At 42.6% G+C, this 14,773-nt stretch overlaps 1 protein-coding gene across 6 annotated transcripts in view; it reads right to left on the bottom strand.

Annotated features, from left to right (window-relative positions):
• Nucleotides 1-14,773, bottom strand: part of iPLA2-VIA (calcium-independent phospholipase A2 VIA) — a 35,278-nt gene that overhangs the window by 19,527 nt on the left and 978 nt on the right. For 4 of the 6 annotated variants that reach the window (XM_084604408.1, XM_084604410.1, XM_084604412.1 and 1 more), the window contains exons 3-6: nt 8,577-8,959; nt 4,131-4,332; nt 1,827-2,005; nt 848-944 (exon numbers count right to left, since the gene is read on the bottom strand). In XM_084604408.1, coding sequence (XP_084460534.1) covers nt 848-944; nt 1,827-2,005; nt 4,131-4,332; nt 8,577-8,959 — 861 coding nt within the window. The remainder of the gene's footprint in view (nt 1-847; nt 945-1,826; nt 2,006-4,130; nt 4,333-8,576; nt 8,960-14,773) is intronic. The other 2 variants (XM_084604409.1, XM_084604411.1) reach the window with 1 other exon arrangement.

The following is a 14,773-nucleotide window of genomic DNA, read 5'->3' as shown; positions in this document are numbered from 1 at the left end:
TGTGGGCGAGGGAATAAATATGGAAGGGCAATAAGGTGTGGCACAACACAGGGAGGACGGACAGTACAGAAGGGTAGACAGCAAAGGAATAAATGGCATTGGTGTTGGAGCCGTGTATGTCGAAGTTATGTAATGTCGCTGCCAAAGTGTACCATATATAGTGCCAGCACCTTTTTCAAGCATGCATACACACACACACTAGTGTGTGTATAATTTTATGTTGCGCCTTTGACCTTTCTAAAGAAAAATACACAACAATACACCACAAGCTTGCCCCACAAGGAACGCTCACTACATTAGCAAAGCATGCAAACTAAAAATGCAGACTAATGAGCTGACCGGCAAGCATCCATGCCAGAAAAAGCTAGCCCATGATTACTATACTCCTTAATGCAGAAAGGAGTTAAGGTGCTTTGTTTCTGTGTGTATACTGTTCACCTGTGTGATGCCTGTGTGATGTCTAGGTGACAACACTACCATGGGCATTTATCATGTTCGCATTTTGAGCCTGTGATGTAGCGAATTCGGGGGGGGGGGCAGCGCATCTTGCGTTTCACATGCGGTGCGATTTAGGCGCGCAATAAAGACTCCATGCGGTTAAGGCTTTACGCTTTCAGACTGCACTGAGCAGACGACGCGGGGGATGCAACTGACTGCCAAAGCAGCAGGATCCTTTTCACTTCGTTTTCACACTCGCAACTTGATACACCATCGTGCATCTAGAAAGCGCTACACCCCCATGCTCGCTGGCTGCAGTCATACTGAGCGTGACAGTACTGTGCAAGGCCAGTGGCAGGCAAGTGAAAAGTGTGGCCACAGTTGAGGGGGTAAGAGCTGTTGGACATACCTGAGTGGTCTTTGCCCAGTGAAGCGGGGTGCCACCGTGCTTCATGTCCTCTATCTGGAAGTTGTGGACATTCTGCTCTACGTGGTCTCGTCCCAGACTGAAATAGCCAGAGAAACGAGCCCTCAATGAATGAGTTGCAAGGCACGGGGCAATATGCATGGACACACACGAGGCCACATCACAGTGCAGCACAGTATGAATCAAACTATCACACTTCAGGCATTTTAATATAGTAAGTTTACAGCTGGTTGGGGCAGAAATATGAGGCAGCTGGAACTACTTCATGGTGCTTAGGCGGATCTTTTTTTACCATGAGTGCAATGGGAAACAAAATAATGGTCTCATACTGCTCATGTTATCTGAGATCTATCTTAACTGAGTTCATCTTAACAGGAGTCTACTGTATTAGTCTGTGATGCTGAATTAAAAGGGCAACATTGTTCGGTCGTCCTCATTTTTCTGCCCTCATGTTAAACAGCACCACAGAAGCTGGAAACATGAACAACATTGGCTGTGGTTTATCTTCGGGTAAACCTAGTGTAAAGCGATAGCACCAACTGAGGCGTGCGGCGCGCTTCTATATATACTCGAGGTTGATGTTGGCGATCGTGGATCTCGCCATGCAGCTGCTCACACGTTAAGCTGCTTCCCCCGTCAGTTGACTTTTGACCTTGAACTTGATCTCTGTTGGAAACAGCTGCGCAAAGTGGTTGTGGCTTCAGTTTCAACTTGACCTTGAAGCTGTTTGAAGGTCATTGTAAGCACACAGTGACCTTGACTTAACTTTGTGTAGTGAAGCAATCGCTTCGAAACTGTCCCTGTGACGAAGCTAGCAGTCACGTGCAGTAGACTGAGCTTTGGACAGCACTCATCAACTTAAGAAGCTGACTTGCTCTCCTTAAACATGCCAATCTTGACATGGCCCAAATAGCATGCCTCGTGGCATTGTGCCAGTTCGGGGACGCCCCATAGTACTGACCAGGTGCTGTTGTTTCGATCGGCCAGGTTAACGGAGGCAGAGTTGACATCCGCGCCTTCCTTGAGCAGCTCGCGGACACACTCTGGCTTGTCCGTGAGGCACGCGAGCTGGAGCGGGGTGTAGCCATCATTGTTGACCTGGTTGATGACCGCAACAGGCGCTGGCCGAACACCTAGAGCCTGCACCAAAGGGCAACTTCCACCTTGGACCTCTCTCAGGAAAATGACATACGCAACGTTAAGAGCCAGGAAGCATGCAGAGTGGGCCAGGGAACAAACATGAGTTAATGATGTTCTAGATGAAGTCAAAGAGAAAAAATGAAATGGGCATCAGCAATAAGATGAGTAGATGACATCAAGGAATTCGAGGATACAGAGTTGTGTTTTGTTGGTTTTTTATGGGGCATAAGCAACTGAGGCTGTCACGCACCAAATATACGATTAAAATGAGCATTGTATATACGGCCGCGGCAGATGGCACAGGACAGGGCTAATGGAACAGGTATGGGAGACGCATTTATCCTGCATGTGACTAGTTAGACTGCTGCTGCTGCTACTGCTTATTACTTTAATAATGATACTGAAGAGATTCCAGGGTGTGCTTATCACATTTTTCCAGGCAAAGTGTTGGGTCCACACTTTGCAACAACACTCTTGCATCTACACAACCAGAGTTTACATGGATAACAATGCAGGTGCCCATGTATTTGCAACTGTACACCGGCTACCTGACTATGAAGACAAGGGGACATGCTAACTACATGGACTAAAGAAGTTAAGCCTCAATATTATTACCCTTCATGCAACCAATTCCTAAGTATTAATAAGCCTCTCACATCCCCAATGGTGCCCCCTCCGTGAATTAAACACTTTGCTAAACTCTGCTAACTAGTGCTTTGTTACTTGAAATTTAGCCAAACTAGGCAACCGTTTCATGACATAAAACTGCCATGAGCAGAATGTCCAAGATCACAATGTGTGATCTCTATGCTGACACTCAAAAGCAGTTGCTGTTGTACCAGAACAAAAACATAAGATGAGTGAAGCATGCCCTTCACTGTCAAACAGTTGCTCGTGTGATCATGGTAGTTGCTTGCATGCACAATTTAATTTATACAGCTGCAAGCAGCAGATACATGCAGGGAGGGGCGACGAGAGGGAAAAGGCAAGTGCCTCGGACTCTCCCCACCATGTGAGCACATTTACATATATACTAAATGCAAAGATAGCGGCAAAGATCGTAGCAGCTGCTGCCACAGTCATATTATCAATGCAATCACAAAATTTCTGCCCAAGTTTACAAATTTGAATGACAGCAGTTGGACGGGGGGGGTTAAGTGTAAGCATTTGCAAGGTGACTTCATCTACATATATTTATTGCTCAATCCGATTTCCGTTGCAAATTGTCCTTTCAAGTCTTCATGAAATGTATTCACACAGTAACTGAAGACCTGAATGCAACAAAAACAATCGCGGACTTTTTGCAACTTCCTTTTACAGTCGTAGAAACAAAACAATGTTCAAAGGATGAGTGGACATTTGCAGACAATTGGAGGAAATCATTTTTGCCTCCACTGTGCCGACTGTTTCCCGACTGGATCCAAATTTTTGTTTTCTTTCTCAAACCACTGCGGGTCGCAGAAAAATTTGTTAACGAAGTGTGCCTGCCTTGGTAGTGAACTGAATTACAGTGCATGGAAAGGAAATGTGGTCTTCACATGAGCAGTTCCCTCCTCCCGAGGCCTCTAATTTAATGGGCCTGCCATTCTGTGAGCGATCGCTCATTAGATATGGTAACGGGGCAATGAAAAGCGAAAGAGTGGGGCACCTCCTGTTTTTGCAAGAGTGGTTAAGGTTGTAAAACCTTGTGCATTGTGTACTGCACACACTGTAAAAATGTCAACAGTTTTCATTTATGGTCCGAAATGTGCAACAACTTCTCATGTTACCACAATACCGAACTTTCATAGTTAATGCAGCAAGATCAAAATTCCAGCCACTAGAGATGCAAGAGGCCCAGCATCATAACTGTCTAGAACTGAAGTGGTCAAAACTGCCGTCTTGGTTGATACATATTTATTGCATGCACTTGCAAGACCTGTGTGCAGTTTTATGCTCAGATGTTGAAAATAATAACAATTTGCTAACCAATTGCACTTTCTTTAACCGAATCACCAGTTTATTTACATTTGTGCAGTGCAGAAACACCTAATGACAAAATACTGGCAGACCATTATTTTCATTCCATACTTTCACTGCTCCGCATGACACGCTTAAAAAGCATTCAAAGTGGGCACCTCCTCACCTTGATGAGCTCCTTGGTGGTGACGGCGGCAGCATGGTAGATGGTGTCGCCATTGTGGTCGGTGAGGCTGAGCGGGGCGTCCATGGCCATCAGCACCTGGACAGAGTTGAGCTTCTGGGCCCGCACTGCCACGTGCAGGGGTGTGGCCAGGGTGTCTTGAGCCGCCTCCGATATTTGCCTGCACAGGGCAGGGACACAAACACTACTTCTTGTTCACGATCAGGGAGACATGACTGGTCGTGTCATAATGACATAATGACAAGACACAGATGCATGCAAAGGTACCTCTGCTCATATTCAATGTTTCTGATGCGGTCTGGTGATTAGCAGTTCTAGCAACGGGCATGCATCAGGTCTCCTATCCCTGGATAAATCTGAAGGTCACTGAAAGTCAGGATAAATCTGAAGGTCACAATCTGAAGTCACTCACAAAATGTCTATTTTTGACTACGGTCAGTGGCCGTTTCTTACCATGACGAGACAGATTTCCGCCAAAATGGCGGCTGATGTTTTCCGGAAAAAAAATTGGTTCAGGTTTAAAAAAAATCTATTTTTTTTTAAACCTGAAGCAATTGCTGTCTACTTTCTGTACACATTCGAACCAGTGCAAATTAAAACTTGTTACTGACACGCAATTAATTAAAAGTTTCATGCACTAGGTTCAAAGGTAACAGCTTGCAAACGCACTAGGTTAGTCTTCGCAATACTAGCACACATATAAAGATGGCTGCTGGACTGTTCGATTAGTGTTATGTATCATCACAGGACTCGCAGCATATTTCACACAGGCTAGTTCTCCTTTCAAAATGCCAGAGTGGGTACGAGCACAATAAACTAAGAATACATTTACATCTTACGTTTGCCATATCAAAAGAGTTCTAAGTGAAACTTGAAATTTCTCCAACCAACACTTTTTTATTTTACAAAACCCGACGTTTCGGAGCTGGCTCGGCTCCTTCTTCAAGGGTGCATGACGCGGGGCTGCGTGCAGCTGAAGAAGGAACAGAGCCGGCTCCAAAACATCGGGTTTTGTAAAATAAAGTGTTGATTGGGGAAATTTCAAGTTTCACTTAGTTATCAACCCAACCAGACAGGCAAATCTGTCAAAATGTTTAGCTTTCAAAAGAGCACTGAACCTCATAATGCCCGGACATAAAAATTTTCAGATAAAAGTTATCAGCTTCGAAGATCTCGTCAAAAATGAAACCTTCATTGCATATGTAGAAGACCAGGAGATTTAGTAACAGAAATATGAATGCATTACAACATAATTAGGCTCTATCAAATTTTGATGATTTCTGAATATCTCGAGACAATCAAGCTCCATGAAAATATGCTCCCCCACAGAGTGAATCTAAGTGAAACCCCCACGGAGTGAATCTAAGTGAAATTTAAAATTGTGCCGGCACTGGCCAACGCAGCATTATGAAATCAAATTTCCAGCTGCTTTACGTCAAAATTAGCTTTTGCATGAATTAAACTCTCAGCGCGCCTCCTGCATCTCCATTAGATAACCCGACCACAATAAATTTTTCTTAGCTTACAAGCTTCTATGAAAGCTGGGTAGCTTTCCCTCGTAGTAGTTAGTTATATGGGATTTTATGGTGCAAAAGCAACTTTGGCTATGATGTGCCAGACACTAGGTTAGATGACTTGCTATGTGAAGTTCCTAGAGTTATGGTGCTCATTACTGATTTAAAACATTGGCTTTGTTAAGAAATGTATAAGCAAATGAAAGATTGATGATTGCTTGTTTCCCTAAAAGCAATGCGGAATGAAATGTAATCTGTTCATTATAAAATACAGTAAAAATTTTCCTAAGATTCTCAAGTAGCGGGCATGAGATTAAAATGTAACTGATTGTGAGCTCATCACCACACATTTCACACACTGGTTTGTCTTTTTTTTGTCAAGAGGAAATTATATGTGATGTTGGAATCATTTTGTAGCGGTAAAAACACGGACACAAAGAACACGAAACACAAGGGACACCCGCTAGACAAACCGGGTGTCCCTTGTGTTTCGTGTTCTTTGTGTCCGTGTTCTTACCGCTACAAAATGATTCCAACAAGAAATTACCAACTAGACCAACTTGACGTTTTAACGAAGTTTATGTGTGTGTGTCCTATGCATAGACGACATAAAATAACTTCGATAAAACGTTCTTGATGTCGGCACGATTTCCATTCCTCTAAAAAGGGCTTTACAGAATGTAGCTTGTTGTTTGCTATTTGCCCAAGCAGCTTGCTATCTAGCGCTTAGTTTGCTCCGCACCAACCTTATGCAATCCCGGTAAGGTATGCTCTCATGTTTTATTTTTATGGATTTGGCTTGAGCAGCACATGTGTCTGCTCTCTCATTTCCCCTTATCCCAACATGACTGGGTACCCAGCAGAATTTTATATTATGTTTTCGAGAGGTTATCTGTACTATGTTGAGTATTATGTTGGCTATTAGTGGTTTAACTGCATTTCTGGGGCTACTTGAGAGAATATGCTAATGAGCAATTGCTCAATTATTCAAGTGCGAGATCAAATGAAGACTTCATATTTATGTATAATCTGCGTCCCAGCTGGCACGCAAGGAATTACAGGGTTAAAAGGTGACAGAACGGATACAACTGTGGCTTGCAAAGCCATTGCAATCTCCTCGTGTCTACGCACTGGAGCATTTCTTGCTCCAATCTTAAGCTGATAATTACTATTGGAAGCTCTTCTATTCGACCACGTGAATTCCTCTCGTACGTGCAGGCCGCACAAACATTATATATGCCAACATGATACTTTGAACACAGTTGAGCCCATACACCAATGGCAGTGATCATAAAATATATTCCACTATATTGAAATCTGCGGCATGCTGGACAGACGTTTCAAGGAATGTGCATTCATTGAATACTTCTTCAAAGCCACAAGTACCATGGAGAACTAAAATGAAGCCTGAAAACTGGTCTACCTGGCCACATTCAAGCGCTGCCTGCACAGTTTAGCAACATAGAAAAAAAATTTGAAGAACATGAATAAGAATGCAGAGATGTGTTACAAAGAAAACTTCATATAGAAAAAGAATATTCGAACAGCATTAGCAAATTTTGTGTAGAGTGTCTGAAAAGTCTGAAAAAATAGATTGGTATGCTGCGGTGTAATATGTGTGGGTTAACGACCCAGAGTGATAAATAGGATGTGGAGATGCCTAGTGGAGGCTTCTAGATTAATTTCTACAAATTCGGATTCCTTAACGGGCACAACATAGCACAGCCCACGGGTGTTTCTATATTCTGCTTCCATTAAAATGCGGCCAAAGTAGCTAGAATTCAGCCTTTATTGCTGCCCAGACAAAACCCTAATCACAACACTAAATTATAAGTGAAAGGACTTTAGCGCCTGCGACCTATTAAATAGAGCAAAACATTCAAATGTTGCTTTTACTTCCTGCAGCAACTGGTTAAAGGAGTAGTACAGGACCCTGTGGATCACTAACAGACTTCTGTTTCCTTAAACTCTTCAAGTTCTCTGTCACCTTTTATAGATGCATTCAGTATTTAATGTCTGCACAACTGTCTCAAGCCAGACATGCAAAATGACCACAGAAATCCATTTTAGAATGGAACCTTTGCATTCTGGCGACATCTTTCACCACTCTGGAGAGTATTAATATGTAATATTTTGTAGTTTTGCAAGCACAAGCACTCGAAAATTCCCGTAACAGCTTATGGAAGCAATGGTTCAGAATAAGTAACATAACTCGGACCTCGAAAGCACAATTCAGCCACAGACAGAGTGGACAGGAGGATCCGATAACAACTGCGTGCTTATTCACCAGAAAGGGTGAAAGTTTATCCAGCGCAAAATCATGCCCCGATCATTAGAAAATTAAATGTTCTGAAAATTTTCCCAACGTGTTAAGTATTTAGTGCTTGAAGGGGTTGAGTTTTATTTTACCAAACTCTGAGACAACTTTTCTTGGGAATGAAATTAAAGCTATGGCGGTGGAGTGTCGAATAACTCCGCCTAGCAAGCCAGCTTAGGAGCAGTTATTCCCCTCCTTCGCTGATGTAGCTGCTGCCCATCTATGGGCACTTCTTGTAACATAGCATACCTGGGAAACCTATTAAAATTAAAAAAAAAAAAAAAAAAATCCCCTACTTCTGCCACTGATAACAAGAAATGTATGAACTGCAACGTTAAAGATCCCACTTTCTCCACTTTCTCTCTTTCCACTTTCCCTCCCCCTTCCTCCCTTCCTCTACCCCACGATTCAGTGTCCACAGAACAAGTGTGACAGATACGGCGCCTTTCCTTTCCTGTGAACCAATTAAAAAATTAAAACCAGGGACTTATATTAAACTATGTAAGGAACAAAGGCGTTGTTCCGGTTGTGCAGCTTGTGCTTCAAAGGCAAAAGGAGTCACTGCGGAGCCCTAGGTATCCATTGGTGCTTTCTTACGCGGCCACGCGGGCATTCTTGAAGCACTCGACGAGGCCCAGATGGGCGGCCAGGTGTGCCAGTGTCCAGGTGGGGTTGGAGCGCACCAGTTGCACCACCTCCTGCACCAGCTCCTTGGTGAGCACGTCTGGCACGCACTCCAGCATCAGGGGCAGCTTGTCCTTGAGCAGCAGGAAGCACATCTCGGCCGCCACCTGGTCCCGCGTGCGCAGTAGGCTGAACGCTGCATGTGGCGACCGCGTCACGTCCTTGTGCAGCACTACGTCGTAATTGGCCGAGTCCTCTGTGACAGGTGTGCTGGGCGGGTACTGGTACAGCACCAGGGAGTCCTCTCGTGCCAAGATGTTGCAGAGGGCATACTCGTCCGGTTTCACCTCCAGCACCTGTGTGCCACATGTGCGTAACAATATCTGAGGTTACAAGGGATGCTATTAGAGCACGTGTTCGCATCATGGAATACTGCTCTGTCATTATACAGTGATAGCTGTTAATTGCACATTTCCTGGTTCTGCGTAACCACGCCATGTTAATTAGTATGTTCTGAAGTCATGCATGATGTCACTGTTATGAGTCATGCTGAGTGGTATGAACAAAGTGCTACCACATGCACTCTAGCAAACAATACAAGTTAAAGTGAATGAACAATGTTATATTCTTCACATCGGGCAATTGTTAAATCTCATATTACACAGTGGTAACCATCGTATTGATTTTTTTTATTAGAACGAACTTTGATATCAACAACATGCAGTGACAGCATTAGCATATTGTGCCCACAGCAACCCAGAAGCAAAATCTTTGACCAGGTGAGAACAGTTCATCATTAAAAAGTATCACTGCTAACGTACAAACATTTGTTGAATCAGGTGCAGGCTAGACACTGCTAGATTTTCTCTAGTTAAGATTGTACAGCATATGTTTCAGGTTTCAACAGTAGGTTGGTTTTGCACGGAGGTGATCCTAGGGTTCCACACAGAAAATGATCATTAAACCTGATTATAACGCATCAGCAGCCACATAAGAGACAGGAAACGTTGCCCACTACAGATTTCTCCAACAATCAGAGGCAATAACTACACATAACCTCACAATTCGACACATCTCACAAAATGTATACTGTACAGAAGTGAATAGATCTCAAAATATATACTGTACAGAACTAAATAGATAAAGAATGCCAGATTTTGATGATTATGCAAGATACATTTTTTAAAATAATTTTAGAACTGGAACTGGTTTGGTACTGCATCTGGTGAAATAACTTTGGACATCAAAAGGCATAAATATTGCACTGGCCATTTATTAACCGAGCTAGAGCAGTATTTGTTGTTTTATCTTTTTATAGTGGCAAATTAGCCTTATTTGTTAACATTTGCATATTTACCTCTACTCAGATATTTTCAACACAGCTGCCAATCATGATTCTGTAATGTAGCAGCCAATATCGACAACGTGCTTACAGCTGCAAACTTTTACAGTGCTTTCTCACTATGTGCTTATTGTACAGGACATCTAAGGAAACAAACAACTCCCAATATGTTTACTCTATTCTATGCGATGCGAGAACCCAACAATAGATGTCATGGGTGTGTGTGTAGCATTCATTTAAATGACATTGTTTTCATCATGCATTGCATGAATGTCAACCATTGTTCATGCACATCTACGTGCCACTTTTGTTGGTGTTGGCATTCATTTTAAAGTCACTCAGCCTTGTTGCATCATATCTCTCACATTTTCTTGACACTTCTCTCTAGTGCGGCACTCCCCCTTCATTTTGCACACCACAGACAGATATGCTACTGGTATCCCTTCTGAATCGGGGCAGTGGAGAGTGCCGCACCATTCTGCCTGCGCAGTGCTATCTTGCATTATGCCACTGTGCTTTCCACTATGCTGTGTTGTAGCCAAGAACTCTCGCCCTCTTCCTTATGCCTCCCTTCCCTCTCCACAGGTAGCAGAGATTAAGAGCCGACCCCCATTCTGCATCTTTCTCCCCAATTCTTCTTCTTCCTAACCCTGCCTGTTCAGAGCGTTAGCTGGTATTCATGATGCCACCACAAGTGAACGCTGTTTTTTTTATGTGAGCGCAATGCACACAAAGCACAATCTCGCAAGCAGGAACTGCCGCGTTTATGGTGTCCTTCATCACCTAGATGTTAAACCCCATAAACCAAACCAACTAGTGTCTGTGCATTGGCGCACCACACAAAAATCTCATCAGGTGTAGAGGAACACCAAAGGCACCTGTGGACCTGTGCACCGGTCGGAGCACTGGGCGCACAAGCAACCAAATTTGCGCTGTGCATGGGTTGCAAAAGTGAATTACATCACTGTCAAGCTTGTTGGATCAAAGATGCTGAAATGATTGTTACTGTCTACTATGACCATGGAGAGGTAATAAAAAGGTGGGAGGTTTCGATTTATTTTTCCTGCACCTGTTTTAAAATAATGCAATATTAATGTATTAACACTTCTACAGCCTGCTTTGAACGTAATCTTTTTGTTAGCTGCAGCAGCAGTGGCAACCAGTTTGCCTTGGCTTGCAGTTTTGCTAGGTGCAGCAATACCCTTTGAAGCACAGGTTCAGGGAGAGCATAGGAGATCAAGAGGAATTGTGGAAAGTGAGTAAGCTAAATATTGGATGCTTAAACCGCTTCACTTACTTTGCATGCCGAAGAAGAATTCCTTCAGGACATTACTGGTAAAGTTCACACAGTTTCCGAGGCATTTTTCTTGGATAAACTGGTTATTGGCTGGTTATAAATGTAACCAACTGGGTGGCTGTAGACTCTCAAGACCTGAGGTGTCTGGCACCAAGACTGTCTAACGACTAAGTTAACTGATGTCAATGTTCTAAACCTGACTTGAATTAAAGTTGTGTGTGATAAACCATCTCTCGACCAGCTGCCTTGCATAGCAATGGTATGATGCAGAACACAAGAAACAGACAAAAGAATGTCGTAAGGCGTACACGCGTTTTCCATCTCTCTGTTATGCACTTTGAATTGCACAAGAGTCGCTCTAAATAAACTAATTTATTACCAAGTATTGGCATCTGCTTTGGTTTGGTTTACATAACATCCCAAAGCAACTCAGGCTATGAGGGATGCCGTAGTGGAGGGCTCCGGAAATTTCGACCTCCTGGGGTTCTTTAATGTGCACTGACATCGCACAGGCACAGCACACATTGTACATCACACAGTGTACTTAATTGTAGATGGGATATTTTTATTGATATTTTTTACCAGTTATAAAACCTAAGTTTCTAATTTGTGACAGATGTTGTCACTGTAGTTTTTACTCAGGTCACTTGTACTTGCACCAGTAATTTTTCTAAATATATAGTAAATATAGATTTTGGTATTTTTTTTTATTTCAGTGCTTTGAAATTAGACTTCATCAATTTTTTCTTACCAGAAAAATCGACAAAGGTTGCCAATTCTAGCTGAGATCATATAAAATGCACCGATTTTAAAAATCTGTGCAAAATTTTGTTTCCTAACTTTCTGCTCATGATCATGAAAAAGTCTAAAGAAAGTGTTTTCGAGTTCGTGAATATCCAAGTGTAATATATATTTCTAAAAGCTAAAGAAATGTTCCATCAGAAGGTTGCTGAATCTAATACTGACATTTTTTTGCAAAACAAGCTAAGTGTAAATAAAATCCTACGAAAACTCCCGCATTTTTGCTAGAAATCACCATGAAAAACAATCAAGAAAACATTTTTGAAGTCGCAAATACATAAGTGCATAATATTTCCTGGATGCTAAGGCGATGTTTTCTATCAATGATTTGTAAAATATCGAAGTTTTTCTTTTCTTGACTAAACAGTCTCACTCTGCTTTAAATAGAAGATTTTAACGCTAGTTCGCCTACAATAATTCCTTCCTTTTGGACCAGAGAGATAAGCAGAAAAATCTAGAACTGCATCCTATCCTAAGAGAAACTTGGGATGGAAAAGACTGGTTTGGTTTGGTTTTTGAAGTTTAACAGCCCAAAGCAACTCTGGGTATGAGAAACGCCATATTGGAGGACTCCTGAAATTTTGAATACCCGGGGTTCCTTAATGCGCACCAGTATCGCATAGCACACAGGAGCCTTGCTTTTCGCCTTCATAGTAAAGTGGCTCGATTTAATCTCGCGTGCTTGGGTTCATCTGTCAAGTTTCTGAACTACCGAGCCATTGCAGTGGGGCAGGATGGAAAAGAATGTGTTAGTCTTGAAATACAACAAAATGCTTTCCCTTATTTTTCTCAAGCTCCACTATGCATAAAAGATGTTTAGTGTTACCACATGTACATATGCTTCACAAAGTTATTTTTTGGGCCTTTTTTCAGATGGCCAGTTTGTTGATGGCTTGTTACAAATGTTCCCTTGTTGTTGTGTTTCCTGGTGGTGGCTTCACTGACTCCTCTCAAGCAATGAAAAATAAAAGAAAAAGTTTTCTGCTCTTAGTCATTATCAACTAAATGAACTATCATTGTCATTGCTACTACCATCGTTATCATTATCACTAACTGCACCGTCTTCATCACTGCTACTATCCTCACTATTATTATCACTTACTGCATCATCACTTGATTACTACTGTCCTCCTCACACCAGACAAGGAGTATTGCGATCAGTTTCTCATGAAATAATCCCGGTTCTTTAAGGCGATGTTAACATGTTAAGTAATATGTGCTCTCGGCTCTGGCCTAGTAGCAGCCTTGCACATATGTATGTAAATAAGAGCATTTTGTTTAATAAAAGAAAAGAAGAAGACCGACACAAAGTAGTGGTTTGCACACTTGGCTGGGGATCGGAGGGGTAGTGCTTTGATTCCCGGTGGAGCCGTTTTTTTGTTTTTTTAAGCGCAAGTTCGTGTGAACATTTCCTGTGAACATTTCCTGTGAGCATTTCTGCAACCCATGGGCCAAGAAAGGCTTCGGTGATGCTTATGGTTTAGCTTATGGATATGCTTTATGATTAAGGCTATGGATATGCTTACGGTTTAGTTTATGGTTATGCTTTATGATTAAGGCTATGGATATGCTTACGGTCTAACTCATGGATATGCTTACGGTTTAGCTTATGGTTATGCTTTAGGCATTTCAGACTCGGCTTTGCTGCGTCGTTTAGCGAGACGTTCTTCTCGTTGTTCGGGTGTCTGGGACGCTCGCTGAGCTTTCAGCCTTTCATTTCCTCGCTCCTTTTCAGTCAGCTCCCGTGGTAGCACTTCTGTATTGCTAGTATCACTCCCTTCTCCTTAGGATGTTAGGATTGTGTCTTCTATACGATTGGCATATGGACTGATGCATGCCCCTCAACCTCACTAAGGCATGACCGCAGATCTCACAAGCATTCCAGCCTCTTCACCACGCCACATAAGGTCGCAGTGGTACCCAGTAAAGATTACTTTGTACCATTATGAGCCTTTTTATTCAGCATCTGCTTTTCTTGTTGCTTATGTGCGCCAAGTGTAATGACCACTGAATTGCTTTTGGGAGACCAGCACAACCCAGCAGAAACTAGTGTGGTTTGGTTTGGTTTATGGGTTTAAAATGCCAAAGAGACTCTGGCTGTGAGGGATGCCGTAGTGGAGGACTGCGAATAACTTCAATTATTTGGGGTTCTTTAATGTGCACTGACATTGCAAAGTACATGGATGCCTTGAATTTCGGCTCAACTGAAATGCAACCACCCCAGAATAGGTAAAACCCAGGCCTCTGGACTTAGTGGCCAAGCACTCCAACCACCGAGATACCATAGCGGGACGAGCAGAAGCATTTGTGCATATAAGCTGTACTTTAGCATAAAGTTGACCCATCAGACAGCTTTGTTGTCAGTCTGATTGTGAAATGTGCCGACTTATTTGAAAAGAGAGCATAGCAATTTGGCAACAATGCGCAAGCCTTAGGTTAGTGGATCATGTGGTGAAGCATTTGTGCTTTTCTTGCATTGAACTTGCATTAAGCACACAGCAAATGATCACAGCGAATGAAAGTAAGTGCTAAACCGTTTGACTGTCTCAGCAGAGTACTATGTAAACACTTCACTACTACTTGATGTAATCATGGTAGAGGTCTCTTCTTTTGACGAGATTTTGACGAGAATTGTGGATGGTATACCGCAGTTCAACAGACAAGTTTGTCTGTGATATCCAGTTTGCATATTAGAAATAGCTATAGGTGCTCGCTAGCTGTTCAACTCGA

Source organism: Amblyomma maculatum, chromosome 5 (genome assembly GCF_055883805.1).
Source record: "Amblyomma maculatum isolate TAMU_Amacu chromosome 5, ASM5588380v1, whole genome shotgun sequence".
NCBI lineage: Eukaryota > Metazoa > Arthropoda > Arachnida > Ixodida > Ixodidae > Amblyomma > Amblyomma maculatum.
This window is presented reverse-complemented; position numbering and strand designations above follow the sequence as displayed.